Genomic DNA, 27,979 nt, shown 5'->3' with positions numbered 1-27,979 from the left:
GGGGGGATAATCAGATGATAGCAATATTTAATGATCTACATTGGAAGGGAAATGAAAGCACGTGACCTTAATCAGCATGATTACAAGAAATGGAAGCAATGTGTTCCAGAACATACTCCAGGAAGGTAGTCAACACATAAGACAAGGGGAAAGAATCAATCAGCCAGCCTCATGATACAACATCAATGAGGAAACACTACATAAGGGTGACACAAAACTGAGAAACCACAGACAAACAAGAACTTTCACCAAGAAAGAGAAGGTTGGAACAGCATATACAGGATAGATAGCATACGTATTAAACTGTGCCTGACTTTTATTGTACAATGACGTGTAGTAGTCTTCTTCTATGACATCCAAAGAATCTTTTCTCAAAGTAACCTGAGACCATATACAACCAAGAAATAAGCTAAAAAGAGAATATCAGATTAAATCAGACTACATTCCTGCCCGACAAAACTTACAATTTTAAGAGGAAGAGCAAGATCAGCAGCTCTTCCCTTTTTACTACGCCTTAGTAGGATGCTTTTTAGAATTTTATGCTTCAAAAGGAACATCGCATCTCTACCACTCCCATAGCTTCCTTCATGTTTTATAGGTGTAGCAATGTACTAGAAAGAGAAGATGCATCAATCTCACCATGTCAGCAATTTATTTATTTTTGGAAATAATAGAGCCTCAAAAGTTTAAATAATAGAATTTGTAGCTTACTCTGTTCCAAAAGCAAAAGTGCCGTACTGATTTGTGGGGGCATTGTAGGCACTCGGATGTAGAGCTGCAAGACAAAAGTTGATCAAAGGATATAGAATATAAAAGGTTTCAGACGACAATTGCTGAAGAGCAAAAGGAAGAACAGATAAATTATAAATTAAATTTAGAGCACCATACTTCTTTAACCCTAGGGGGTAGGTACAAAGATAGTGAACTATTACTACCTGTAGTCAAGTGTTCTGCAATCACAGTCCTTGCAAAAGTAAAAAGAGTAGGGTACTATTTGTAGGAAACGGACCTGTGCAAAAGTAAAGCATTTAATTAATCTCATAACACAAACATCTGGAAGACAATAACCAGCAAAAGTTGAACTTACAAGTGAATATAATTCTCCAACAAGATTCTGAATCGGAGTACCACTTAAGGCCCACTTATAAGAAGATTTCAAACTAAGAGTAGCTTTTGTCGTGTTGCAGCGCCTATCTTTTACATAATGAGCCTGTATCAGATAAGTGAAATGAGTTGAAACATTGCAGACAAGATTTTGTATCACATGCAATTATGAAATTCTGAATGCAGTGAGATGATTGGGACAGGCACACACTGCAAATCAAATATAAGTATACAACAGTATTCAGTAGGAACTGAGAGAACAGAATGTTCAGATTCATTACAAGAATAGAAGATAGAAACCAAACCAAAATTGAAGATAATATTTCACATGAGCAATTGAGCATAACCATGAGCATCAGGATATTTTCGTTCACACAGCTAATTAAATGTCAATGAGCTGAAACATCCTAAAGGTAGGTAGGTACATTCATCTATATTATTCAGCAGTTACAATAGTGTTTCCGCAGACTGCATAAACCATACAGTACTTCACATTCTAAGTCCTTAAGATAGCACTACAGATATCAATGTTCCTCACTCTTAAGCATTTGTAAAAAACTTGATCATCTGTGAGGAAACTACTAGTATTTAAATCAAATGAGTCCTTAGGAAACTAACCATTTTCACTCACATATGATACTAACAAATAAAAATTATGACATAATGATAATTGAAGAAAGTAACAACATATACGAGTGAGTACACATGATATGCAAAGGCGTGACGTACCTCATCCAAGATGATGCGATCCCACTTCACTGAATGCAAAATTGACTTCCTCTGTGGCAAATCTTGATTTACACTGGATGAATTATCCATAGAACCATCATTTTTTCCTTCTTCTGCCATGCTACTACGCTTCATGTACTTTCTACGACCCGTTTTCTTCATATCAGTCTCTGCGGTAGAACCTTCTTCCTGCACATTCGTCTCTGACTCCATAAAATCTGTTATCTGCAAATAAGTCTCTGACTCAGTAGAATCTGTTTTCTGCATCAACAATTCCTCGTCAAGTTTTAACTTCTTCCTCTGCTTCTTTGACTGCTTGGCAGTTTTAACACCATCTGGTCCACAAAAACTCTTCTGGTGAATGGGCAACTTTTCTTCATAATATGCTTTGCCACACCACTCGCACTTTTGTTTTGGCTGCATGACAAATTTCCTATATTCAGCCTCAACAGTGGAGTATGTGGTGATGACAAAATCATATTCTTCAATATCGTGGCTAAGTTTCCTTCTGTTAGAACCATGATACACAAGAATTTTGTTGCTACCTTCAATGGTGCATCGATTGATCTCAGTAACCCACTGAAGGACAGCAACCATAGGGCATAAGATAAGAGTGCCTTTTACTGCTGAGGGTTCCTGCTTATTAGTACTGGATGAAGATGACAATAAACTAGATTTGCTAATTGTTTTCCCTAATTCCCTTTTAGCAAGCACAAGTGCTATCGCTTGGATAGTCTTCCCCATTCCCATCTCATCAGCAAGAATACCCCCTTTGGATGAAGATTCTTCTTGCTTAAGAGCCCAAAACAACCACTCCTTCTGGTACCTGAACAATGGCACAATCATATCTGATGATGGCTCCACCGTTTCACACAATAACTCATTCTGATTATCCAAATCATCTGCGAAGTGTTTCACAAGCCATTTGTCATATGTTTCTTCCCAAGTTTCCCACATTAAAGTTGGTCTGTCCTCTTGTTTCTTCTTGCGGTCTTTTTTCCTTTCTTCTATCCTTGCCTTCAATGCACGATACTCCCACTCTTTTTCAGTAACTACATCCATTTGTTCTTGTTTCACCGCATTGAAAACTTCTGCTGTGTGAACAACTAACCAAAAATAGAAACATTACATTACTAAACAGCAAAGTTGACAATGCCATGGGCAGAAAAAACGCACCGCAAGTATAGCAATTGTTAAATCCCCTGACTTCTTTGTATGTTTACTTTCTTTATATTTTTTAATGCCCCAAGTGAAAATTCAGGCTTCGCCAATTGACAATGCAAATCATACCATGTTTCATATACAGGATAACACTAGCCTCTAGGCGTCATGCATCACTAAAATAAAGGTCAGAACAACTATATACAAAAACTTGGAAAATTTCACTTAGGTTACACTGTATATTGAGGCTCTGCTGAGGCAAAATATCACTTAAGTTACACTGTATATTGAGGCTTTGCTGAGGCATTTGACCCAAAGAAAAAATATCTTACGTCAGAAAAAAATATACACTAGGAAACACAAGTACCTTCCTTATTTAAGCTTGGATTGTGCATCGAATCTGCAGACATATCTCTATGATTATGCTTGTCAGTGCTCGGTAACTCTAATCACCTATTTTTTTTTTTGCAATCGAAGTACAAAACCGTCAAAACCTTCTATACAGGTGCATAACACTTACTTAGGAACAGCTCATTACATACACACAAAAAAAAACATGAACGATGAGAGAATCTCAATTTGTCTCTTTAGTTCTAAAACTTCTTCTCGGACAATCACCGGATGAAATCATTACAGTCGGCGGTAACAATCGGGAAACACAAAAATTTATAATCAACTAGAACGAGTGATCACATATTCCTATCATAAAACCAACTTTTTTAAAAATTGCACATAAAATTGGACGGAAAAAAACACGGAGGAGTTATCGTTGTTTACCGGAAAACGAAGTGCTTCCGATTCTCCGGCGAGAAAGAGGTCAAACGCTCAGCAGCAATTGTTTCACTTTATCTAGAAACAGAGAGAAGAGGGAACTGAGAAGTTGAGAAGCGGGAAAAGTCTTTTATAAAGGAGAGAAATAGTACTTGATAATAGCAAACGTTTTTTATTCCTATTGACACAAGGTACACCTGCTTATGCCTGATGTATAAGCTAAAACAGCAAACGATGGCAACATGGTGGGACCCAACTAGAACTGTAGTAATAATTGTGAGACTCATAATTTATGCATGTCCAGAATGGTGCTAACTGCGAAAATAACGCTTCCTTGTGAGTTGTGGCAAACAAAACTTCCTTTAACTAAATGTTTATTTTTAAATACTCATTTTTCTTTTTCTTGGGAATTTTACAGTGTTAAATAAAATTAAAAAATTCATTTTTTTTAGTGTATGACCAATGTTATGTTTATTTATTTATTTATTTATTTACCAATAAACTTAAATTTTAAGAGTGTGTTCTATTCAGATTTGCTCAACTATAAATAGTCTTGAGTAGCCCCAAATTAACTCGACTTATTTGAGCCTTTCTCCATTCATTGGATATAGCCTATGATCGAATGAAAGCACAGACTATGGGTGTCAAATCGACGGTTTGAGTTGAAATTGAAAATATTAAAATGAGTTGAATAGAAATTGGGTTGAGTCATTTACCTGTCAAAGTTTACTTTCAGCTCAAATGGGTTGACTCAAATGAGCTAAAAAATGGGTTGGGTGTTGACTCGTCAATTTGACCTGATTAATCTCAATAATTTAACATATTGATATTTAACTTTTATAATCACAATTTGAATTTCCACTCAAGAATTTTTTGTTTAAAAAGTAACAAATGGATAGATAAATTCTAAAAAATGTTAAATAGATAATAATTCATACTTTCAATATAGAAACATATCTTAATAATAAGTTTTAAAACGGGTTGAAATTGGAGACTAAATTGGCCTCAATTGAGAATTCTCTTCAAATGAGTTAAGTTTGAATGGATTGAGATTAAACAAAATTATCTTGAGCCCAACCCTTAAAATTTTGGGCGGATTGGACGGGTTACCTATGTTTGGCTTCATTTTTGACACCCCTAGCACAAACCAATGCTGAATTACATACATCAACTTAATTATGCTTGTTTGACATAGTTATTGATAGAATACGTGGATCCACTATCAGTCAATGGGCCAGGTCCCTTGAGACACTCTATGTAAGAACGAAGAGTAAATAAAACAGAAAACAACACAAGCAGTTTATGTGGAAACCTCCTTGCTCAAGGGAGTAAAACCACGACCTGTCACACAGGATTTACAATTGTTATCACTAATCTTCTCAAGCAAAAGTGAAACCCGATTACAACAATGTGAGAAGAAGCTATTAATCTCACAACCTAGCAATGATTCTGTTGCTTGAAGAGCCTAAGCAGATGTCACTCTGCCTACTAAGCCATCACCACTAGACAACTTAGGATTCAACTAAGCAACACGTTGGTTGCCCACTAACTCACCACACTTCGGATGACTTAGAATTTGACTAAGCGACGCACAAGGTTGCCCACTAAATCAGTTAGACTCAAATAACTTAGACTTTTCAACAACCCAAAAGATCTGAGTCCTTTATATATTTATGAACAAATTTACAATATACGTTTAAAAGAAGTACTCCTAAGACAACTAAGCTTCCAACTCTTTCTGATTTGAATTGATCTTTGAAATGCTTCTTCACTTCTTTGCTAAGCTTTTGCAAGAGTTCTTGAGATGTTTTTCCAGTTGCAAAAACTGAGATTGTGACTATTGAACTTCATGTTTATGTAGAATAGTCACAATCTTTAAGGCCATGCCATTGACCGAGGTTTCTGCCACTGTTGGAGACTGTGCACTAACTTTTTGTACTTTCTTTAGCCTGACAGTTTGTATGTTTATTTCCACTTGGGAGCAGGTCCCTTTACAAGGTCTCTGAGTTTGTTATATCATCAAAACTACAAATAACAGTTATTAATTCAATACAAGGCATTTCATGCAAGTCAACTTACAATTTATGCAACATTAGAGAAGCACCATATTTGGGGTGCATAGTTATTACAGACTGTGGAGCATGAGTGTAAAAAGGAGATAGTTCAAACGAAAAGCGCTGCAGAATCATAGCCATAGTCATCTTCGCTTCTATCATTGCGAAGTTCAGTCCAATGCATATCCTAGGTCCCGCGCCAAATGGGAAACCATTTGGCCTTTTGTTGCCGTTGAAATGCATTCACTGAATCTCTCAGGCTTGAACTCTGTTGCATCTTCGCCCCATATTTCCTTGTCATGATGCACCAAAATTGTTGGCAAATACAGTATCACTCCGGCTGGTAAAGTTAGTTCCCCTAGTTTCGTTTTAGTTGTAATGGTTCGACGAAGTGCACTAGCCGATGAATATAGCCTTAACAACTCGTGCAAAATCATTGTCACCTATTGTTAAAATGAGTTCAGCATTGAATTAACATAGCAATAAGGAAATCAAGAACATAGAACCAAAGACTAATGGAGCCTATGTCGAACGGGTTCAAATGAATCTAATATTTTCCAGAAACCATATAAACACACACATACTCACTATTTGATTGGGCATGAAGTTATATAAAAAAGAACTTTTAAAACTTGTGACCATAAACATTATATGATATTTTTATGGCTATAAAAGTGTTTCATCAAGGGTAATTGAAAACGTTAAAGATTAAATATGTCATTCTTTTATGAGCAAAAAGAAAAGACCGTCACACAAAATGGAACAAAGGGAGAGTGTAACAGTGACTTCAATGCAAAGAAACTAAGTTTAAATCCTTAACCTGACAATAAATAAAAGTAACACCATGTGTAGCGGAGATATGAAAATTAAAAGGAAGGTAACAAGCTAAAATAACTTACAACTTTCAAGCGATTTAATCCATCAAATTCTGGCATGCCATCTCCAAACACTTGCAAAACCTCTTCTCTAGCACGAACTTGCCAGTCTGGATGCATCCCTAATAAAATCATAGTCCATACAATCCATACAGAGGTTGTCTCTTGTCCAGCAATCCCTACAAAGGTTGTCTCTTATCCAGCAACATAGAACAACTTACACTCCTCAATAACCTCTTCTATAGTCATACCAAAATTCTTGTTACCGTGTTGCTCGATTTCTTTAAAGTTGGATTCCAACAATATGCCTAATAAGTCATCAGTATTGGCCTCCCCTGCTTTCATCCCCTTCTCTCTTTTATCAATAATTCCCCTAATTGTTGCTCGAACTTCTCTCTAATCTCCTTCATCCTTCTATTTCTCTTGGTTGGCAAAATCCTACATTAGTTTAACACACAAAAAAGATGTATATCATCATCATATTATCACTATTATAAACTTCTTTTCCTGTTATATTTCGGATAAAGATATGGGAAAGAAGGGTTAAAGTTATATACACGCGTAAATAGTTTTTACTCTATGAATGTATTTTAACTTGTCATTAAAGGCGCTATAGAAACATCAAACACAGGTATTAGCGGCGTTCAGCTTCCACAAAAATATGTCGATCTTCTTTAAAGACGGATTAGCATTTAGCAACAATTACCAAAAAATATATTAGCTAGGGACCATTTAGCAACAAATTAATGATGAACTTTGTATTACATACTTAAACTATGAAAACACGACATCATATTACCTCCATCCCGGAATATATAAGTGCAAGAAGCTTAATAATGACATGCTCAGCTTGTTCTTTTTGAGGCTCAAATATCTTTCGACCTTCTTCGTTGTTGCTCCCAAAGGCTGTGCGAGAAATAACATCACTAGTCAATATTTGAAGGTAAGGCCATATATCGAGTTCGGTGGACGATTCTTTCGTTGAGACAGCCTCCTCCCATTGACTCACCATTTCACTGCAGCTCAAATGAACTGCGTGAAGCATATCCTACACATTTGTAAACCACTCACTAATACAAATTTAACCAACTGCATCTTGCAGAAATATTATCAGTTAAAAAAACTTAAGCCATATCTGCAAGCTCGATGGAAAACAGAATGAAAGCAGAGTCGATGTCATGAATTTGTGATAAGTGGAGAGTTGCTCAAACGGTAAGCACCCCTCACCTCTAACCTAGGATTGTCGGTTCGAGTCACCAAAGGAGCAACAAGGAGGGGTGATTCTAGGGGGAAAATAATGTTGTGAATTAGTGAAGATCAATACAAGTGAAGTAATTTTTGTTTATACTATCATAGAGATGATGTTTTTTGTTGCATTGTGTGACTATCTTATTTAAAATCCTAAACTGTGAATAATTGAACACACCAAGAAACCAAGGGAATTCAGCATCTACTATACATGCGTAAAAATATCCAAACTTAACATGTCAAAACAAAGGGGATTCAAATGGACCCCTTCTGCCCCCTTAGCTTCGCCCCTACGTGAAAAATTATTATGCTTTTGAGAGGGAGAGGAATGAAAAAATACCTTTATCTTCTCCATATGGAAAGCAGGATTGAGAATTTTCCTATGCTTTGTGTTGGGACCGAAAATAAGCAGGTGTAAACGCGGAAGCTAGCAAAGCAAACCTCAAAAGACCATGAGTAAGAAGACAATGAGAAATATACCAAAAGACACAAAGATTTAACGTGGTTCGGTCAATCGACCTACGTCCACAAAGGAGATGAGCAATCCACTATAAATATGAGAGTACAAAATACAGAGGGAAACAACCTCAACCAATTCACTCGGAATACATGGGAGGCTCACACAAGTGATAACGTATCAAGCTTATGACCCACGAATTCTCCCTCTAACCAAAACTCTCAAGCCTTAAGACTACATTGGGAATGCTAATTAAGTTAGAAGCAACATTCCTCTATTTATAGAGTCCTAAACCTTTTCCTACAAGAAAAAAGATTAGTCAATCCAAAACCTTTTCCTAAAAGGAAAACCTATTTATGGTAAGAAATTTAGGACAAATAAAACCTAACACTTTCCCCATTTATCCTCTTCATAGCTTAGAATTCCTTGTTCCAACAACTTCGTCAGTGGAGTTGATTTTGGCTTTTGATAGAGAGCATGTTTATTAAACATATCCCTTATTACCTCAGGGTCCCCTACAATCACCAAAGGCTCTGGCCCAACCCATATAAAGTAGTTTTTACCTGTGAAATATTTCAAGTCCAAAAATTCTTAGCTCAACTTTTCTTACTTTCCACATGTATAGGAAGACGAGGAGTTAGAATTTGAAATTTATAGCTAGATTCTCGTTATACCTGTTGGATTTGAAACTAAATATATATGTATATTTAATAAACTTCCTATTACTAATATATGGTCCAAGCAAAAGTAACTAGTTTATCCGAACTCGTACTTGATACTATAGCTGAGACATTGGATCATGTTGTTGTAAACACCCCTCTATCCTTATATCGCGTTTGGTCATAGATTTTGGATCAAAACTTTTGAAAAAATATCTGTTTGACCATAGATTTGAAGCAAACTTTAAGAATCTATCTCAAGTTCCAAATCCGGTGGAAAATTTTCACTTTCACTCACAGAACTTCAAACAATCCCAAGTAAAACAACTTTAAGTTCAAAAAATCATAACTTAAAAAACTGAATTCTCAAGCTTCAACTTAAAAGTATATGGTCAAACAAGAACTTAGTCAAAGATCTCAAGTTTTTGAAATGAAAGTACAGTTTACTCCATATGTGAATTCGAACTAACCAAAACCTAAAATAGATACATGAGAAAACCACATCAAAAGAAAACAAAAAGTTACCGTATTTCTTGATTGTTTGAACGAAATGAGGGAGAATTCTGGGTGCTAAGTCATCATCAGAGACATTCAATGGTTTGGACTCAGCATCTTCAATGCTTTTAGACTGCTCTTTGATGTCTCCAAAAATCAATTTGTAAGAGTTCCCTTTGAGAACTTGTTTTCTAAGGCATTTCTCCAATTTCTTTGGCCTAAACCATGCCTAGTCCAACAACCTCCATGCACATATTACAAAGGTAATTGCTAATAAAAATAAGGCTAAGAAATAGAAAGAAGGATCTCTATTACCTGAAGTTTTAATACTCCCTCTTGTGAAAAATTAAAGTTCAACTTTTGGAGGTACAATTTTTTTTAAAGTAGAATTCTCTAGAATTTTGTAGAGTAAAAAGAAAATGTTCTATAATTAGATATTCATAGTAAGTATAGAAATATCTAGATTTTTGTTACGTAGTTAAAAATAGGAATATATAGATATTTCTTATAGATGTAGCTAGAATAATTTCTAGAAACATCCATATACAAATATAAATAAGGGTAACATTAGACATTTGTAACCCAACCCAAATCAATTAGTTTTCGTCCATAATCACGTTCTCCTAACCGAACCAAAATAGTATTATTTCTTCTTTTTAGCTTCCTCTTCTTTAATTGAATATTTTGATCTTAGTTAATGATCTTGGGCTAGCAGAATGTTTTTCGGATATACTTTTGTTGTGCTATTCTTTACACCTCTGTCCACTTTATTTTTTATGTTGCATATTTTGAAAGTCGATTTGACTAATTTTCAAAGTTAAATTAGATTACAAGTGCTTGTATTGACCTGAAAGTTGGTCAAACTTACTTTTTAAGTTCGTTTTTGGCTTAGTATTTGACAAATATAAAAATACTTAAAATAAGTAAAAAAAAATGACTTAGAAAGTCACGAAGTGTTTCATAAGATTAAAAATAACTTAAAATAAATTCTAAATGACTAAAAACTTCCATTCACCTAATACTCTTTTTTCTTAATTTTTTAAAAGGAATTTTACCGCGTTAAATAAATTTATAAAAATATTAATAAAAAAAATTCAATTTTTAGTGTTTGACCAATGTTATAGTTTATTTACTTCTTTTTCTTTTTAACAGATGAACTTAAATTTGGCATGTTCTATTCAGATTTGCTTAACTATAAATAGTCTTAATAATCCCCGAATTGACTTGACTTATTTGATAGGGTAATTAATATGATTGATATCTTAGGTGAAAATCATAATAAAACACGTCAAATTTAGAGATATTTAGATAATCCGTTATTTATTTTTGGGTTAAAAGTTCTTAAATTTATATAATCAGTTTCGACATTATGTATAAATTAGATTATCTTGTAGGTCACCATTCTTTAAAGAGAAAACATTCAAATATGTCATGTATAAGGGTGTTCATGAGTCCGATTGGATCAATTATTGATCAAATTAAATTACTGTAATTGATTTTTAATTGAAAAAACAAATACAATATACACTTATCTAATTGGTTGTTTTCTGTTATGGTTCGATTCGTTTATTAGGTCATTAACCATACACAAAATTTTAAAAATGATTCAATCAAAGTTGGAAAAAAGACGACAATTCATTCAAAACAAAAAATAGTTAGAATGATTAACATTAAAGGGCTTTCATCACTAAATTTAATGTGAATAAAGTTTCAAAATTCATCTTTTTGACCTAGAAAGGAGAGATAGTGACATTTCTAGTCCCACTAAGAATAGTGATTCATACACATGAAATCAATAATATAAATGTTCTCATCTTGAACACTTTATCTTTCATAAATAAATTATAAATAAACTTTATATGAAAATGTTTATAAGATATTTAAAATTATTTATAAAAATATTATATTATGCATATATAATAATAAAATATATGTATATAATAATTTAGTTATTCGAGTTTTTTTTTTAAAAAAATTAAATCAAAGACTAACGGTTTTTAAAAATTTAAAACCAAATCAAATCCAAATAAAATGGTTTATTTAATCTATTTGCTTCAATTTTTTTTGGTCCAAGTCAGTTTTTATCTAAACCATGAACATCCATTCACTAGTCATCAACCTTTGAGAAGAAAAAAGGTTAATAATATGTTAAAAGATTACTCAACTTTCACAATTTATCTAATAAAGTCATTAAACTTTATTTTATATCAACAAAATCATCCAACTTAGACCTTTTTATCAATAAAATTATCCAACTAAATTTATCAATAAAAATATGTCTCTTCAAGAAATTTCTATAGAGAAGTGTGCAGAAATGACATGAAAGACAATTTTTTTTATGTGATGTAATATGAAGCTCAAAAATAAATTAAATTGAAGAAAACCCACTAAGAAGTCAATGAAAATGCTGTGCTCTTGCTCAAGTTATAATGGCCAAAATAGAGCTCTGACGTCATCTATTTGAGGTCTCTGATCTCTCTCGTTTCAAGTGATTGGAACTAAAACGTTATTGTTAAAACTCATTAAGGTTCAATCATTAACTTAATCTTCCAATTTTCTAATTTTATGATTCGCTGAAGCTCTGTTATTTTTTTTAATTTAAATGACCATCTAAGTTGATTATATAAGTTGAGTGATTTTATTGATATAAAATAATGTTCAATGACTTTGTTAGGTAAATTGTGAAAGTTGAATGACCTTTTAAGATATTCACCCAGAAAAATAGACTCAAGACTCATTTATGTCATTTGTTAAAAAAAATGGCTCATACTGACATGGATATTGGATAGACACTTAATTTAACAAAAATGACGTAATTGAGTTAATAGATAAACCTTTTATTAAAGTTCAACGACATATTTGAGCTATTTCCATTCTTTAGATAAAGCAGGGAGCAAAGCTGCAATACATATAAACTTAATAATGCTTGTAATTTGACATAAGTATTAATTCAATGTAAGACATTTCATGTAAGTCTCAACTTACAATCTATGCAACACTAGAGGAGCACCATATTTGGGTTGCATAGTTATTACAGACTGTGGAGCATGAGTGTACGAAGGAGATAGTTCAAACGTAAAGCGTTGCAGAATCATAGCCATAGCCATCTTCGCTTCTATCATTGCGAAGTTCAGTCCAATGCATATCCTAGGTCCCGCACCAAATGGAAAAAACGTCATTTGGCCCTTTGTTGCATTTGAAATTCCTTCACTGAATCTCTCTGGCTTGAACTCTGTTGCATCTTTGCCCCATATTTCCTTGTCATGATGCACTAAAATTGTTGGCAAAGACAGCAGCACTCCTGCTGGTAAAGTTAGTTCCCCTAGCTTGGTTTTAGTTGTAATCCTTTGACGAAGTGCACTAGCGGTGGATATAGCCTTAAAGACTCGTGCAAAATCATTGTCACCTATTGTTAAAATGAGGTTAGCATTGAATCAGCATAGTAATAATTAGGAAATCAAGAACATAGAACAAGATGTTGATAGAGCCTATGCTGAACGGGTTCAAATGAATCTAATATTTTCCACAAACGATATAAGCACACACATATTCATTGTTTGATTGAGCACAAAATTAAATGAAAAAAATACTTCTAATACTTGTGATCTTAAATATTTCATGACATTTCTTTGGCTATAAAAGTGTTGAGGGTAAATGAAAAGTTGAAGATTAAATTATTTACAAACAGAAATGTGTCATTATTTCCGGAACAAACTAAAAGAAACGAGAGTCACACGAAATGGATCAAGGGAGAGTGTGTAATGAATTCTTAACATATGAATTTCAAAAGTAAAATGAGTTCAATGTTAAGGACGTAAACTTTAAACCCTTAATTTACCAGTAAGAAGCTAGAATAACTTACAACTTTCAAGCGATTTAATCCATCAAATTCTGGCATGCCATCTCCAAACACTTGCAAAACCTCTTCTCTAGCGCGAACTTGCCAATCTGGATGCCTGTTTAACAAAATCATAGTCCATACAAGCAATACCGAGGTTGTCTCTTGTCCAGCAAAATAGAACAACTTACACTCCTCAATAACCTCTTCTGTAGTCATACCAAAATTCTTGTTACCGTGTTGCTCGATTTCTTTAAAGTTGGATTCCAACAATATGCCTAATAAGTCATCAGTATTGGCCTCCCCTGCTTTCATTCCCTTCACTCTTTTATCAATAATTCCCCTAATTGTTGCTTTAACTTCTCTCTCAATCTCATTCATCCTTCTATTTTTCTTGGTTGGAAAAAACCTACATTAGGTGAACACACAAAAATATGTATATCATCATCATATTATCACTATTATAAACTTCTTTTCGAGTTATGTTCGGATATCGATATGGGAAATAAGGGTTTAAGTTATAAACACGCGTAAAGAGTTTTTACTTTATCAATGTATTTTTAACTTGTCATTGCAGGCACTATAGAAACATAGGAATTAGCTGTTTACACCTTCCACAAAAAACTTGTCGATGATCCTATTTAAGGACGGATTGGCAACCATTACTAAAAAAATATGTTAGCTAGGGACCATTTATCAACAGATTAGTGATGAACTTTGTAATACATAACTTAAACTTTGGAAAAACGATGTCGTATTACCTCGATCCCGGAATGTATAAGGTGCGAAAAACTTCAATGGCATGCTCAGCTTGTTCTTTTTGAAGCTCAAATATCTTTCGACCTTCTTCATAGTTGCTCCCAAAGGCTGTGCGAGAAATTACATCACTAGTCAACTTTTGAAGGTAAGGCCATATATCGAGTTCAACGGACGATTCTTTCATTGAGACAGCCTCCTCCCATTGGCTCACCATTTCACTGCAGCTCAAATAAATTGCTTGAAGCATATCCTACACATTTGTTAACCTTTCATAAATACAAAGGAAAATCAATTGGATTTGCAAGATAAGAGAGAAAAAAGAATGAAAGCAGCGCCAATTTCATGAAATGGTGTAAAAAGAGGGGAGCTTCTAGGGGGGGAAATGATATCATGAATTTGTGATGATCAATACAAGTGAAGTAATTTTTGTTTATACTGTCACGGAGATGAGTTATTTTTGTTGCATTGTATGACTATCTTATTTAAACACTTAAAATGTGAATAATTGAGCAGACCAAGAAACCAAGCGAATTCAGCATCTATTATACATACATAAAAATAAACAAATTTAGCATTTCAACAAAGGGGATTCAAATGAACCCCTTCTGCGCCCCTGCGTGAAAATATAGTATACTTTTGGGAGGGAAAGGGATGAAAAAAAACACCTTTATCTTCTCCATATGAAAAGCAGGATTGAGAATTTTCCTATGCTTTGCCCATTTATCCTCTTCATAGCTTAGAATTCCTCGTCCCAGCAACCTGGTCAGGGCAGTTGATTTTGGCTTTTGATAGAGAGCATGTTTGTTAAACACATCCTTTATAATCTCAGGTTCCCCTATAAATACCATAGGCTTTGGCCCAATCCATATAAAACAGTTTTTACCTGTAAAATATTGAAAATTCAAAATTCTTAGCTCAACTTTTCTTACTTTCCATAAGTATAGAAAGATGCAGAGTTAGAATTTGAAATTTATAGCTAGATTCTCGTTATACTTGTTGGATTTGAAACTAAACATATATAAGTATTTAATAAATCTCCTTTTTTAAATATATGGTCCAAGTAAAAGTAACTAGTTTATCCGAATTCGTACTTGATACTATAGGTGAGTCATTGGATCATGTTGTTGTGGGTGGATAAGCACCCCTCTATCCTTACCTAGCATTCGGTCATAGAATTTCAATCAGAACTTTTGAAAAATTATCTTCAAATATCTTTTTGACCATAGATTTGAAACAAACTTTGAAAAACTATGTCCAAGTTCCAAAAACTGATGGAAAAGTTTCATTTTCAGTCACAAAACATCAACAATTTCCATGTACAACAACTTGAATTTCAAAAAATCTTAACTTCATATGTGAATTTGAACTAATCAAACCCTAAAACAAATACATGAGAAAACCAAATGAAATAAAACAAAAGATTACCGTATTTCTTGATTGTTTGAACGAAATAAGGGAGAATTCTGGGTGCTAAGTCATCATCAGAGACATTCAATGGTTTGGACTCAGCATCTTCAATGCTTTTAGACAGCTCTTTGATATCTCCAAAAATCAATTTGTAAGAGTTCCCTTTGAGACCTTGTTTTCTAAGGCATTTCTCCAATTTCCTTGGCCTAAACCATGCCCAGTCCAACAACCTCCATGCATATATTACAAAGGTAATTGCTAATAAAAATAAGGCTAAGAAATAGTAAGCAAGAATCTCCATTACTTTATGTTTGCTTTCCCTATAAGAAATTTAATGTGTTTGTGTTATATATATACTATGAAGTTTTAATACTCTCTCTGACCAAATTTTGTTTGTTATGTTTTGTTTTTCAAAATTTGACTCATTTTCAAAATTAAATTAAATTATAAAGATAATTGAATTGACTCAAAAATTGGACAAACCTACATTCAAGTCAATTTTTGACTTCTAGAATTGTTTGACAAATATAGAAATAACTTAAATAAGTTTTTAAAAAATAAATTAACATGAGTTAGGAAGTGTTTGACAAGGTAAAATATAACTCAAAATAACTTTAAAATGAATCAAAACTTCCATTCACCAAATGCTGATATTTGAATACTCTTTTTTCTTCTTTTTTTTTAAGGAATTTAATAATCTTAAATAAATTTTAAAAATATTAATTAAAAAAATCAATTTTAAGTGTTTGACCAATGTTATATATTCTATTTACTTTTTTTTGACATGAACTTAAATGTCATGATCCAAGGTAGACCCTAGGTGTAACGTCACATATAGAACTGCTAGAGGTCCTACACAATGAACTTAGCATACATAAACAAGATAATAGAAATTCAAGAGATTATAAAAGGTAGTTTACATCATAAAAGAGTTGTAAAAAAACAAAGCGGAAAATTGCAGTCTTAATAGCCATATTTATATCAAGAGTGATCAAGCCGTAACCCGGGCGTCACGTACAATATCGGAAAAGTAAAGACTGAAAGTGATAAAAGGGTCAGTCCTTAAAGTGAAAGGCTTTACCACTACTAAGTATGATCAAGGTGACTTCTCGTCACGGGGATGAGAACTTAGCTTGGAACGTCGGACCCTACATATGTATAAGAATGTAGGCAAGAATATGCGTTAGTAAAAAGATGTACCAAATATGATAGCAATACATAGAGATATATGTATATAATTTACCAGTTCGGTTATTTATTCGAGCTTTTAAAACATAATCAAAGTTAAATCAAATACTATTGGTTTTTAAAAATCTAAAACAAACAAATCCAAATCCAAATAAAACCAGTTTCTGTAATCGATTTGGTTCAATTTGTTGGTTTGGATTGGTTTTTATCTAAACCATGAACATCCTGATCATCGACCTTTGATTAAAAAAAAAGATTCATTTATGTCATCCATTAAAAGTTGTCTTATATTAGCATGGATACTGGATAAGTACTTAATTGGGAAAAGGGTCTGATATACCCCTTAACTTTGTCATTTGGAGCTGATACACCCCTCGTTATAAAAGTGGCTCATATATACCCTTACCGTTATACAAACGACTCACATATACCCCTGCCGTTACGAAATGGCTCACATATACCCTTCATTTAACGGAATTTTAAATAATTAGTTTTAAATTTATATTTATTACTTATAATTTTTTTAAATAAATTATTTAGTGGTATATATGATTCTTCTATAAAAGTTCAAGGTATATTTTAATTTTTTTCATACATAAATTATTTTTTGACTTCTTTTATTATAATTATTTGAGTTTCTTATTCTTATTTTATTTTTTTCTTTCATTCCTTCTTTTAAAGAAAAAAAATTAAACTATTTTTTTGTGTGTATTGTAATTTAATTTCGTATTCAAATTTTTTTTTGGTAATCTACAATAAGTTTTACAAGAATATTAGTGAAACATAAATAAATTTGATTATCAAAATAATAATTATAAATTAGTCATTGAAACAAAAAAAGNGATTAAATTTACTCATATGGGATTATATTTTTTAGAAAAAAATAATAAAAATTTAGACTGAAAATTATTATTTTTTCATTTCCGTTAGAGGAAAAGGGTATATGTGAGTCATTTGTTTACAAGTAGGGGTATATATTAGTCACTTTCATAACAAGGGGTATATCAGCTCTAAATGACAAAGTTGAGGGGTATATCAGACCCTTTTCCCTACTTAATTTAACAAAAATGACATAATTGAGTCGAGTTTTTAATGGATGACATAGATAAACCCATTGGGTATATAGAAAGAGTTAATGGGGAATAGATGGAAGATGAGAATAGAGGAACTTGAAGAGTTCTCTTATGATTTAATAAAAAGCATTTCTCCCTCATTGGCGGTGGGAAGCAAAATTGAAGTGTAATAGCGAAACACTTCTATTAGTTGTTAAAGGGGTTGGAAAGAGGGACCCCCCTCGCGCCGTCATTGCTCGCTCGACTTTGAAAAATGATTGATTCGCATGACCCGCTATTGGAGATGACTGTTCTGAAAGGTTGCAAGCTTTCATGAATGGTCGTGTGATTTCTAAAAGGTTGCAATCTTTCGGAACCACTGCTTCTTGGCTATAAATACATGAGAATCTTCAAAATTCTTACTAACGAAATCTGACTTTTTCTTCTTCTGCACAAATTTTATTCGTGTACTTACTGCGGTTGAGTGGCTCGCTAACACCAACGTTTTGGGTATCAATACCAGTATTAAGATCGTTCTATCCTGGGAGGATATATTCCAATTCGAACCTCAAATACTATAAGAAAATAATTTTCTTAAGGGAGTACTGTGAATTCAGTGAGCTCGATTTTCTTTCCATTCTGTTTCATACAGATTCTGATACGTTTCAACAGATTTTAGTTTCTTGTTAATTAATTTTTGTTCTTGACCAGGTGATTTAAATTTTGGAAATTCACTGTCTCTGCAAAGTTTTGTTATCACCAATATTGTTTAGAATACAAATTGTATAAGGAAACTTGTTATAAAGTTCAATGACATATTTGAGCCTTTTCGCATTCTTTAGATATGACCTATGGTCGAATGAAAGCAGGGACCAAAACTGCAATACATATCAACTTAATTATGCTTGTTTGAAATAGTTATTAATTCAATGTAAGACATTTCATGTAAGTCTCAACTTACAATTTATGCAACACTAGAGGAGCACCATATTTGGGTTGCATAGTTATTACCGACTGTGGAGCATGAGTGTACAAAAGAGATAGTTCAAACGCAAAGCGTTGCAGAATCATAGCCATAGCCATCTTCGCTTCTATCATTGCGAAGTTGAGTCCAATGCATATCCTAGGTCCCGCGCCAAATGGGAAAAATGTCATTTGGCCTTTTGTTGCCTTTGAAATTCCTTCACTGAATCTCTCTGGCTTGAATTCTGTTGCATCTTCGCCCCATATTTCCTTGTCATGATGCACTAAAATTGTTGGTAAAGACAGCATCACTCCTGCTGGTAAATTTAGTTCCCCTAGCTTCGTTTTAGTTGTAATCCTTCGACCAAGTGCACCAACTGGTGGATATAGCCTTAACGACTCGTGCAAAATCATTGTCACCTATTGTTAAAATCAGTTCAGCATTGAATTAGCACAGTAATAAGGAAATCAAGAACATAGAACCAAAGACTGATGGAGCCTATGTCGAATGGGGTCAAATGAATCTAATATTTTCTCGAAACAATATAAACACACGGATACTCACTATTTGATTGGCAAAGAGTTAAATAAAAAAGAAGACTTTTAAAACTTGTGATCATAAACATTCCATGGTATTTCTATGGCTATAAAGGTTTTTCATCAAGGGTAATTGAAAAGTTAAAGATTAAACTTGTCATTTGGACAAACTAAAAAGAAAAGTCTGCACACAAAATGGAACAAATGGAGAGTGTCTGAGTGTGTAACAATGAGTTCAATGCTAAGAACCTAAGTTTAAATCCTTCATTCAATGCTAAATAAAATTAAAACCATGTGTTGCGGAGATATAGAAATTAAAAGGAAGGTAAACACGCTAAAATAACTTACAATAAAAAAAAAATAATAACTTACAACTTTCAAGCGATTTAATCCATCAAATCCTGGCATGCCATCTCCAAACACTTGCAAAACCTCTTCTCTTGCGCGAACTTGCCAATCAGGATGCCTGCTTAACAAAATCATAGTCCATACAAGCAATACAGAGGTTGTCTCTTGTCCAGCAAAATAGAACAACTTACACTCCTCAATAACCTCTTTTATAGTCATACCAAAATCCTTGTTACTGTGTTGCTCTATTTCTTTAAAGTTGGATTCCAACAATATGCCTAATAAGTCATCAGTATTGGCCTCCCCTGCTTTCATTCCCTTCACTCTTTTATCAATAATTCCCCTAATTGTTGCTTGAACTTTTCCCTCGATCTCCTTCATCCTTCTATTTCTCTTAGTTGGCAAGAACCTACATTAGTTTAACACACAAAAACATGTATATCATCATTAAAAAATCACTATTTTAAACTTCTTTTCCTGTTATATTCGGATATGTATAGATATGGAAATAAGAGTTTAAGTTATATACACACATAAAGAGTTTTTTGTTATCAATATGTTTTAACTTGTCATAGCAGGCACTATAGAAACATCAAACATAGGTATTAGTGGCGTACAAATTCCACAAAAACTTGTCGATGATCCTATTTTAGGACGGAATAGCAATCATTACCAAAAAATCTTTGGCAACAGATTAGTGATGAACTTTGTAATACATAACTTATACTATGGAAAAAGGGCATCGTATTACCTCCATCCTGGAATATATAAGGTGCGAGAAACTGCAATGACATGCTCAGCTTGTTCTTTTTGAAGCTCAAATATCTTTCGACCTTCTTCATAGTTGCTCCCAAAGGCTGTGCGAGAAATTACATCACTAGTCAATCTTTGAAGGTAAGGCCATATATCGAGTTCGGTGGACGATTCTTTCATTGAGACAGCCTGCTCCCATTGGCTCACCATTTCACTGCAGCTCAAACGAACTGCTTGAAGCATATCCTACATATTTGTAAACCACTCAATAATACAAATTAAACCAACTGCATCTTGTAGAAATATCATCTCCTCAAAGAGCTTAGAACATATTTGCAAGCTAGAGACAAGACAAAATGAAAGCAGAGTTGATATGATGGATTTGTGACAAGAGGAAGTTGCTCCGACGGTAAACCCCTTACCTTCAACCCTAAGATTTTGGGGTTAGAGTCACTAATGGAGCAAAAAGGATTTCACAATACAAGAAGATATCATCGATTTGTGATAATCAGTACAACTATAAACTGAAGTATTTTCTTTTCAATTGTGCGACTATTTATATAAAAGTTTAAATTGCTAATACTTATGTTATATCTTCAAAATGTTGCGTATGTAAGAGTGATTTTTTCTCATAGGCCAACCACGTGGAGTTGTGGACCTTGGTGGATTGGAGCCAACATTTTCACTAAGAAAATTCAAAATCTTAGAAAATTGAACACACCAAGAAGCCAAGGGGATTCAACCTCTATTATACATACGTAAAAAAAAAAATTAACCTTATACATAATGTGTGATATTTCAACAAAAGCGTATTCGAATGAACCCTTTCAACCCCCTAGCTTTGCCCCTACATGAAAAGATATTATGCTTTCGGGAGGGAGAGGAATAAAAAAAGAGTACCTTTATCTTCTCCATATGAAAAGCAGGATTGAGAATTTTCCTGTGCTTTGCCCATTTATCCTCTTCATAGCTTACAATTCCTTGTGCCAGCAACTTGGTCAGGGGAGTTGATTTTGGCTTTTGATAGAGAGCATGTTTGTTAAACACATCCCTTATTACCTCAGGGTCCCTTGCAATCACCAAAGGCTTTGTCCCAATCCATATAAAACAGTTTTTACCTGTCAAATATTGCAAGTCCAAAATTCTTATCTCAACTTTTCTTACTTTTCATAAGTACAGAAAGAGGCGGAGTAAAAATTTAAAATTTAGTTTATAGCTAGATTCTCGTTCTACTTGTTGGATTTGAACCTAAATATATAAATGCATATTTAAAAATTTTCTTATTATAAAATATATGGTCCAAGCAAAAGTAACTAGTTTATCTAAACTCGTACTTAACTTGATACTATAGCTGAGCCATTGGATCATGTTGTTGTGGGCGGGTAAGCACCCCTCTATTCTAACCTAGCGTTTGGTCATAGATTTTGGTTCAAGCTTTTGAAAAATTATCTACGAATATCTGTTTGACCATAGATTTGAATCAAATTTTGAAAATCTATCTCCAAGTTCCAAAGACTAAATGGAAAAATTTCACTTTCACTCACATAACTTCAAAAATTCCCAAGTAAACAACTTTTAAGTTCAAAAAGTAATAACTTCAAAAGCTCAATTCTCAAGCTTCAACTTCAAAATCTATAGTCAAACGAGAGCTTAACCGTATGTGACATTGCAGTGTGAATTCAAACCCCCAAAAAGATACATGAGAAAACCATAAAGCGTACCATATTTTTTGATTGTTTGAACGAAATAAGGAAGAATTCTTGGTGTTAAGTCATCATCAGAGACATTCAACGGTTTGGACTTTGCATCTTCAATGCTTTTCGACAATGCTTTGATGTCTCCAAAAATCAATTTGTAAGAGTTCCCTTTAAGACCTTGTTGTCTAAGGCATTTGTCTAGTTTCCTTGGCCTAAACCATGCCCAGTCCAACAATCTCCATGCATATATTACAAAAGTAATTGCTAATAAAAATAAGACTAAGAAGTAAGCAGCAATCTCCATTACTTTATGTTTCCTTTCCCTAAGGAATTTAATGTGTTATATATAGAGTCATCCTTTTATAGCGCCCGATTTGTACAAATTATATGCTCTGTAGCAAATATAATTTGGCCATGGAGCCCAAATAGCAAAACTATAGCTATAAAACGCTAATACGATTAGTATATTTATTATTGCTAAGATTTAATCTTTTTAATGTTTTCAATTTCAACCCACCCCGATCATTTGATATGAATATATATATATTTTTTATGCATATGTTGCACAAGAATTTAGCTGAAAGGCAGGCGTGGCGAAATGTGACCCTTTATTTAATGAAAATGAATACAAGAAGAATACTCTTGATTTCCACCACAACTAACTTCTCCTTTTCCTCATCGACAAGAAAAAAAAGACAAAGACACCCTTCTAGAAAGGGTGCCATCTGGTAAGCACATAAATGTATTAAAACCAATCATATATATATATATATATATATATATATATATATATTTAAAATTAGTCGAGCATAAAAACAGAGGAATTAATATATCTTCGTTATTAACGAAATAAATATTAGGGAGAACTTTCACATATAATCACTTAAAAATAACTTAATTACTCTCCACAGCTATAGTTTGATAATTACAATTCGGAGCTACATGTTATATGAAGGAGAGAGGCGAGTGATAATGGGAGAGAGAGGAGAGAGGAGAGAGAGAGGGGGAAAAGAGTGGGAGAAAGGTGAATTATATATGTATATTGGTTAGATGAGGGAGGAGAGATGCGAGACTTGGAGAGAGAGGAGAGAGGCGAGCGAGATCGGGAGAGGGGGAGAAAGGCGAGCGAGAGTGGGAGAAAGGTGAATTCTATATGTATATATGTTGAATAACTGTATATTATACATATGTATTGTATATTTTGGCGAATTATAGCTATACAAACGTGCATGACTAATTATATAAACTCGAAATCAGCCCACATAATTAATGTATAATGTTAGTTGTGAATAATAATTATAACAAACTATAGCTATAATGAGTAATTAAATACTATAAGTTTGTTTCCCAACGTAATTTTCCCTAGTAGAAGGAGGAAACATCTTTTATGTAGACAAATAAAAATATATCGTAAAGAAGATACTGGCCTAGAAAAACAATTCTACAATAAAAAACATATCATATCGAATTGTATTGACTTACCATGGTAAGTGATTCAATAAAGTCAAAATCAATTTATTTAAATCTATTTGACTGAGCAAGAATGATGATTCATTAATAAGAAAATCTATTTTTGGAATTGTGATTTTAAACGTGTGCTACCCTTAGCATGGAGTTTACTACAACACTTAAATATATTTATAATTGATGTAATATATAATTGCTTTTTTGACTTGGTTTTATTTGTTATTTATGTCTTTCAACTTTGAAGGTGCACAAATAGAAACTAAAATTTGCATAAAGTTGAAAATTAGAAAAATATATCCTACGTGACAATTCTAGTAAGATATACTCAAACTGATTATAGAGCAAATATGGATGTCCATTTATTTAATTTTTATACAAATTTAAATGTTTAGAGAACATAAATTTCAGTTAAATCCAAGTTAATAAATAAACTTATATATTTGTATGTCTTTTTAATTTAAGCCTTCACAGGGGTTTGACATTGTAAATTTTAAGGGAAAATTGTATATAATAGCGAATTATTAATTCAAATTTAATGTTATGAACATAGTTTGATTTAATTGTACCCCGTAGCAAACTGTTGCAATTTCGTCTCTCTCCAGGTGAATCTTGCTTGCCACTTACATTCTCTCCCTCGCCTCTCTCGTTTTTATACAAATGCAAATGTATAAAATGTGTTTGTATAGTATAAAGCGAGAGAAAATTGTATATATAATATTTTCGTTCCCCTCTCTCAGATCTCGCTCGCCACTCTCCCAGATCTGGCTAACCAGTCTTTCCCTTATACAAACAGAAATGTATAAATTGCGTTTTTGTTTGTATAAAACAAGAGAAAATTGTATATGCACATGCACATACATATATATTCGTCCTATACACTTGTAATTATACAATAAAAATATTTCACTGTCAGTTTTCCTTTGCCTTTCTATTTTTTCTCGCTTTATGCAAACGTAGAATATACAATTGATCTTTTGTATATGTATACCGAAACAGAAGTAGTGTATATACAACTGCTTTCTTTTGTATATGTATAGCGAAATATAATATGTATATTTGATATGGAGCACAATTTGCAAACTATAACTATATATAACATACAAATATGATTTTTGTGTTTGCTATATGTGAAAGTTGCTCATTAATTAAAATTGACTCATTTTGGAATATCATAGCCCATATAATCTTTCAGAGTTTATAGAAAAATCCTAGAAGGGAGATGAATCCAAAACATAATATTGTCCTTATTACGCTATGAAAAGCCCAACTTCTTCAATAGATATTAGCAATCCATTTGTATGACAAGTACAAAATATTGCAAACTAGCTAGGATTTGTTTAAAATTAACACTTGATATCCAGTACCCTTATATTATAAAAATCCTAAACAAACTACTCCATTAGTTAACAGTTAAAAAGAGAAATTCCTTGGACAGACCTAGGCATTATTGGAAGTCACTGCCATTTTCAAGGCTATTGAACTCCACACATTTGGATGGCATTGTTGGGTAGCGTAAGATACGAGTCATAATAGTATCTTGAGCTGGTTCTTTGAGTGTTCAGGGAAGTGAAGTTAGGTGTATCAAACGAACCAAATAACCGGAAACATAATAGGAATTCAGCAGGGAAGTGAGTTTGCAGGTCTTTTATATTAATTTGTTTCAATAGGAAAACGATAAGAAATTGATATAAGAACTTTGAACAGGCGCGGTTTCAACTTCAAGGAAAAAAAGTAAATTACTTTAGTCAGTCGCAGGGAAAATCAACATACAGAATTAAATAGAGTGCAAAAGCAAATTAAACTATAGACGTTCCTTGTGCAGGCATAAGCATTATCGTAAGCCTTTCTTCTGAGGTTTGAGGAGTTGACTCTTGTGCACGAAGAGAGTGTAAGTCACTGCCATTCGCAAGGCTATTGAACTCCACACATTTGGATGGCATTGTTGGGTAGCGTCGTTGGCAGAACGTCACCAGTCTTTTAACTGAATACAGAAGCTTCCTTGTTGTCTCATCATTCATGACATGGGCAACACTGTTTGCGATGAATCTTCTCGCGCGCTGATCGTTCATGAATACCAACCATAGTAACACCAATAGGCCAAGGTGCATTACCAATGGCTATCTTATTAAGATATTGATCCATTGCAGCAATATATTCTCTATTCATACAACATTCAACCATCACAACTAATGCTTTCCGAATATCATGATTAAGTAACCTTTTCCTGCATAAATCAAATAACGGATTCAAATCCCTAGCACACTGCATAAAAGTAGCCACCATTGTCTGCTTTTTAGCCTCAGGACTCATATTATCCAGCTCCTGGTTCCACTCATTCAACAACTTTTTGTAAAACACCAAAATCTTATCTTCATCGCACAAATCCTCAAAATTAGTTTTCATCCTCTTCAAATCTTCATCATCACGATCTTTATCCTGATCTGTCGCCTTCCGCTTCAACATCCGTGACTTCTTCAACTCCAAAATATCTCTCAAAAAGTCATTCGTTTGCCCTTCAGTCATATCAGTCTCCTCAACTTCAAACAATCCAGCTTTCAACACAACATTCAACCTATCAAACCTTGCCTCTTCATCTTCTCCGAATAAAGTCACCGGATGTTTCAAAAACCTAAGCCGGCGAATAACTTCTTCTCGTGGAAGCAAAGCCGATGAAGAAGATTCCGGTTTGATCGGGCACTGAATGTCAGTTTTGGAATTCGACAATTTTGATGAATAAGATTTATCATTCTTCCGTTGCTGTTGTAATTGCGTTTTTGCTTCAACTTCACGTTTTTCCTCTTGACGACGTGTTTGTAGTAGTTTCTGTTCCAATTCCAATTTATTGAAAAATTTCTGGCGACCAACCTGTTGGGTTACACTTTTCCGCTCCTCTATTATTTGTTTCACTACATCCAAGTCAGTTTTATATTTTCTGTTCTGTTTCAGTGAATCCATGTCAATTTTCTATACTCTGTTCTACGTTATGAATTGTGAATTGTGAATTGTTTATAGAAAAATGGAATTCGAATCCAAGTAGAAATAGAATTTGAAAAGGAGAGGCAAACCATTTAGGAATAGGAATTAAAACAGAAGGCTGCGTAGGAATAGGATTTGAAACGGGAGAAACAAACATATTTAGGAATATGACTTCAAAAAAAAAAAAAACTAGTTTTTGGTAACTCTTTAAGAATTTAAAATTTTCCCAAATTTTTATATTTTTTCTATTCCTTTTTATATGTCATCCTTACTGTATAAAGCTTATCTATGATACTTTTTCTATTTAGTCTTGAAAATATATATTTGTTCAATGTAGGAAAATTAATAAGTAATTAATGTTAATTATAATTACTTCATACATTGACTAATTACGCTCACCATTGCATTACTTTATAAAATTTGATTTTGATAAGGAAATCTAATAAACAAATATAAAAATAAAAGATGAATTTATTTATCATTTATTAAAAAGTTGATCTTAAAAAAAAATTAAATAAGGGTACAATTGTAAACTTAGTTTCGTATTGCAAGTGAAATCTAAAAATATGATGTATAAAAAGGAACAGATGGAGTATTTTATAAAAACATCTCATCATATATTAATCGCAACTTGACAAGCTTGAAAAATGCACCATGAATGCACTCACTCAACTTATGTACTCCATTACGGAAACAAAAAAACTTATATACTCTATTCTTATATAGGTACAAGACATGAAATATCCTTAACTTTGTCATTTAGAGCTGATAAATTCTCGTTATAAAAGCGGCTCACATATGTTTTTTTTTTGGTTCAACGCCAGATTTGAATTTTAAATATTTGTCGTATAGATCTATTTGTTAATGATCTTTGTCATTTGTATTTGTTTCTATACGTGTAATGGTCCATAATTGATGTGATTTGGAGTGATGAAGGCTAGATTTTTGCGGGATTCATGTAGTGTTTTGGGGATAATAAGCTAACAACTAATTTATTGAGGTTTTGGTTATATAGTCACGTATTCCACAAATAAGTCTGTATCATATCACTTTAACAATTGATGAAGCTAAAGAAACATTCTTTCGACATATCAAACACCATACAGCCTAAGGGAAAACATCAGAACACAGTATAGAATTTGGCAGGGAACTAAACAGAAGGAATAGAACATATCAAAAGTGACGCCGAAGCAGGTTTGACAAGTCCTCCATTGTTAATTTTCCTAAGCCCTCTGAAGAACCACAGACTGTCCTGCAACCAGAGGAAGAACAAACAGTTAGGCGGAAGAGAAAGAGCGGAGGACGGAAAGGTGGTAGCAAAGAAGAAATCTAATAATAACAATTTGCTTTATTTTTGTCACAACACATATGCAACTATGTGATGACTGTAAGGAAAAGACACTTGCCTTCAAAAAGTAATTTCTTCTTCTCTTGTAACTCT

The 27,979-nt window shown here is 33.2% G+C and overlaps 2 protein-coding genes and 3 pseudogenes across 2 annotated transcripts in view; all 5 read right to left on the bottom strand.

Moving 5' to 3' along the window:
- LOC107025465 (DNA repair protein RAD16-like) overlaps positions 1 to 3,897 on the bottom strand; it is a 9,661-nt gene extending 5,764 nt beyond the window's left edge. The window contains exons 1-7 of the mRNA XM_015226252.2: positions 3,772 to 3,897; positions 1,834 to 2,939; positions 1,088 to 1,210; positions 936 to 1,009; positions 712 to 775; positions 465 to 611; positions 296 to 381 (exon numbers count right to left, since the gene is read on the bottom strand). Coding sequence (XP_015081738.1) covers positions 296 to 381; positions 465 to 611; positions 712 to 775; positions 936 to 1,009; positions 1,088 to 1,210; positions 1,834 to 2,895 — 1,556 coding nt within the window. The 5' untranslated portion in view covers positions 2,896 to 2,939; positions 3,772 to 3,897. The remainder of the gene's footprint in view (positions 1 to 295; positions 382 to 464; positions 612 to 711; positions 776 to 935; positions 1,010 to 1,087; positions 1,211 to 1,833; positions 2,940 to 3,771) is intronic.
- A 1,330-nt stretch (positions 3,898 to 5,227) lies between these two features.
- Positions 5,228 to 8,325, bottom strand: LOC107025233 (annotated as a pseudogene).
- A 4,140-nt stretch (positions 8,326 to 12,465) lies between these two features.
- LOC107025559 lies at positions 12,466 to 15,865 on the bottom strand (annotated as a pseudogene).
- A 2,766-nt stretch (positions 15,866 to 18,631) lies between these two features.
- Positions 18,632 to 22,616, bottom strand: LOC107024643 (cytochrome P450 CYP72A219-like). Its single transcript, XM_015225636.2, has 5 exons — positions 22,120 to 22,616; positions 21,299 to 21,516; positions 20,397 to 20,644; positions 19,670 to 20,054; positions 18,632 to 19,180 (listed from the first exon to the last, which is right to left on the bottom strand). Exons 1-5 carry the CDS (start codon positions 22,397 to 22,399, stop codon positions 18,755 to 18,757), a joined length of 1,557 nt encoding a protein of 518 aa, XP_015081122.1. The 5' UTR covers positions 22,400 to 22,616; the 3' UTR covers positions 18,632 to 18,754.
- A 2,727-nt stretch (positions 22,617 to 25,343) lies between these two features.
- On the bottom strand, positions 25,344 to 26,738 carry LOC107025232 (annotated as a pseudogene).
- Between the last annotated feature and the right edge of the window lie 1,241 nt (positions 26,739 to 27,979).

The sequence above is a fragment of the Solanum pennellii genome, chromosome 7 (genome assembly GCF_001406875.1).
Source record: "Solanum pennellii chromosome 7, SPENNV200".
Lineage (NCBI taxonomy): Eukaryota > Viridiplantae > Streptophyta > Magnoliopsida > Solanales > Solanaceae > Solanum > Solanum pennellii.
This window is presented reverse-complemented; position numbering and strand designations above follow the sequence as displayed.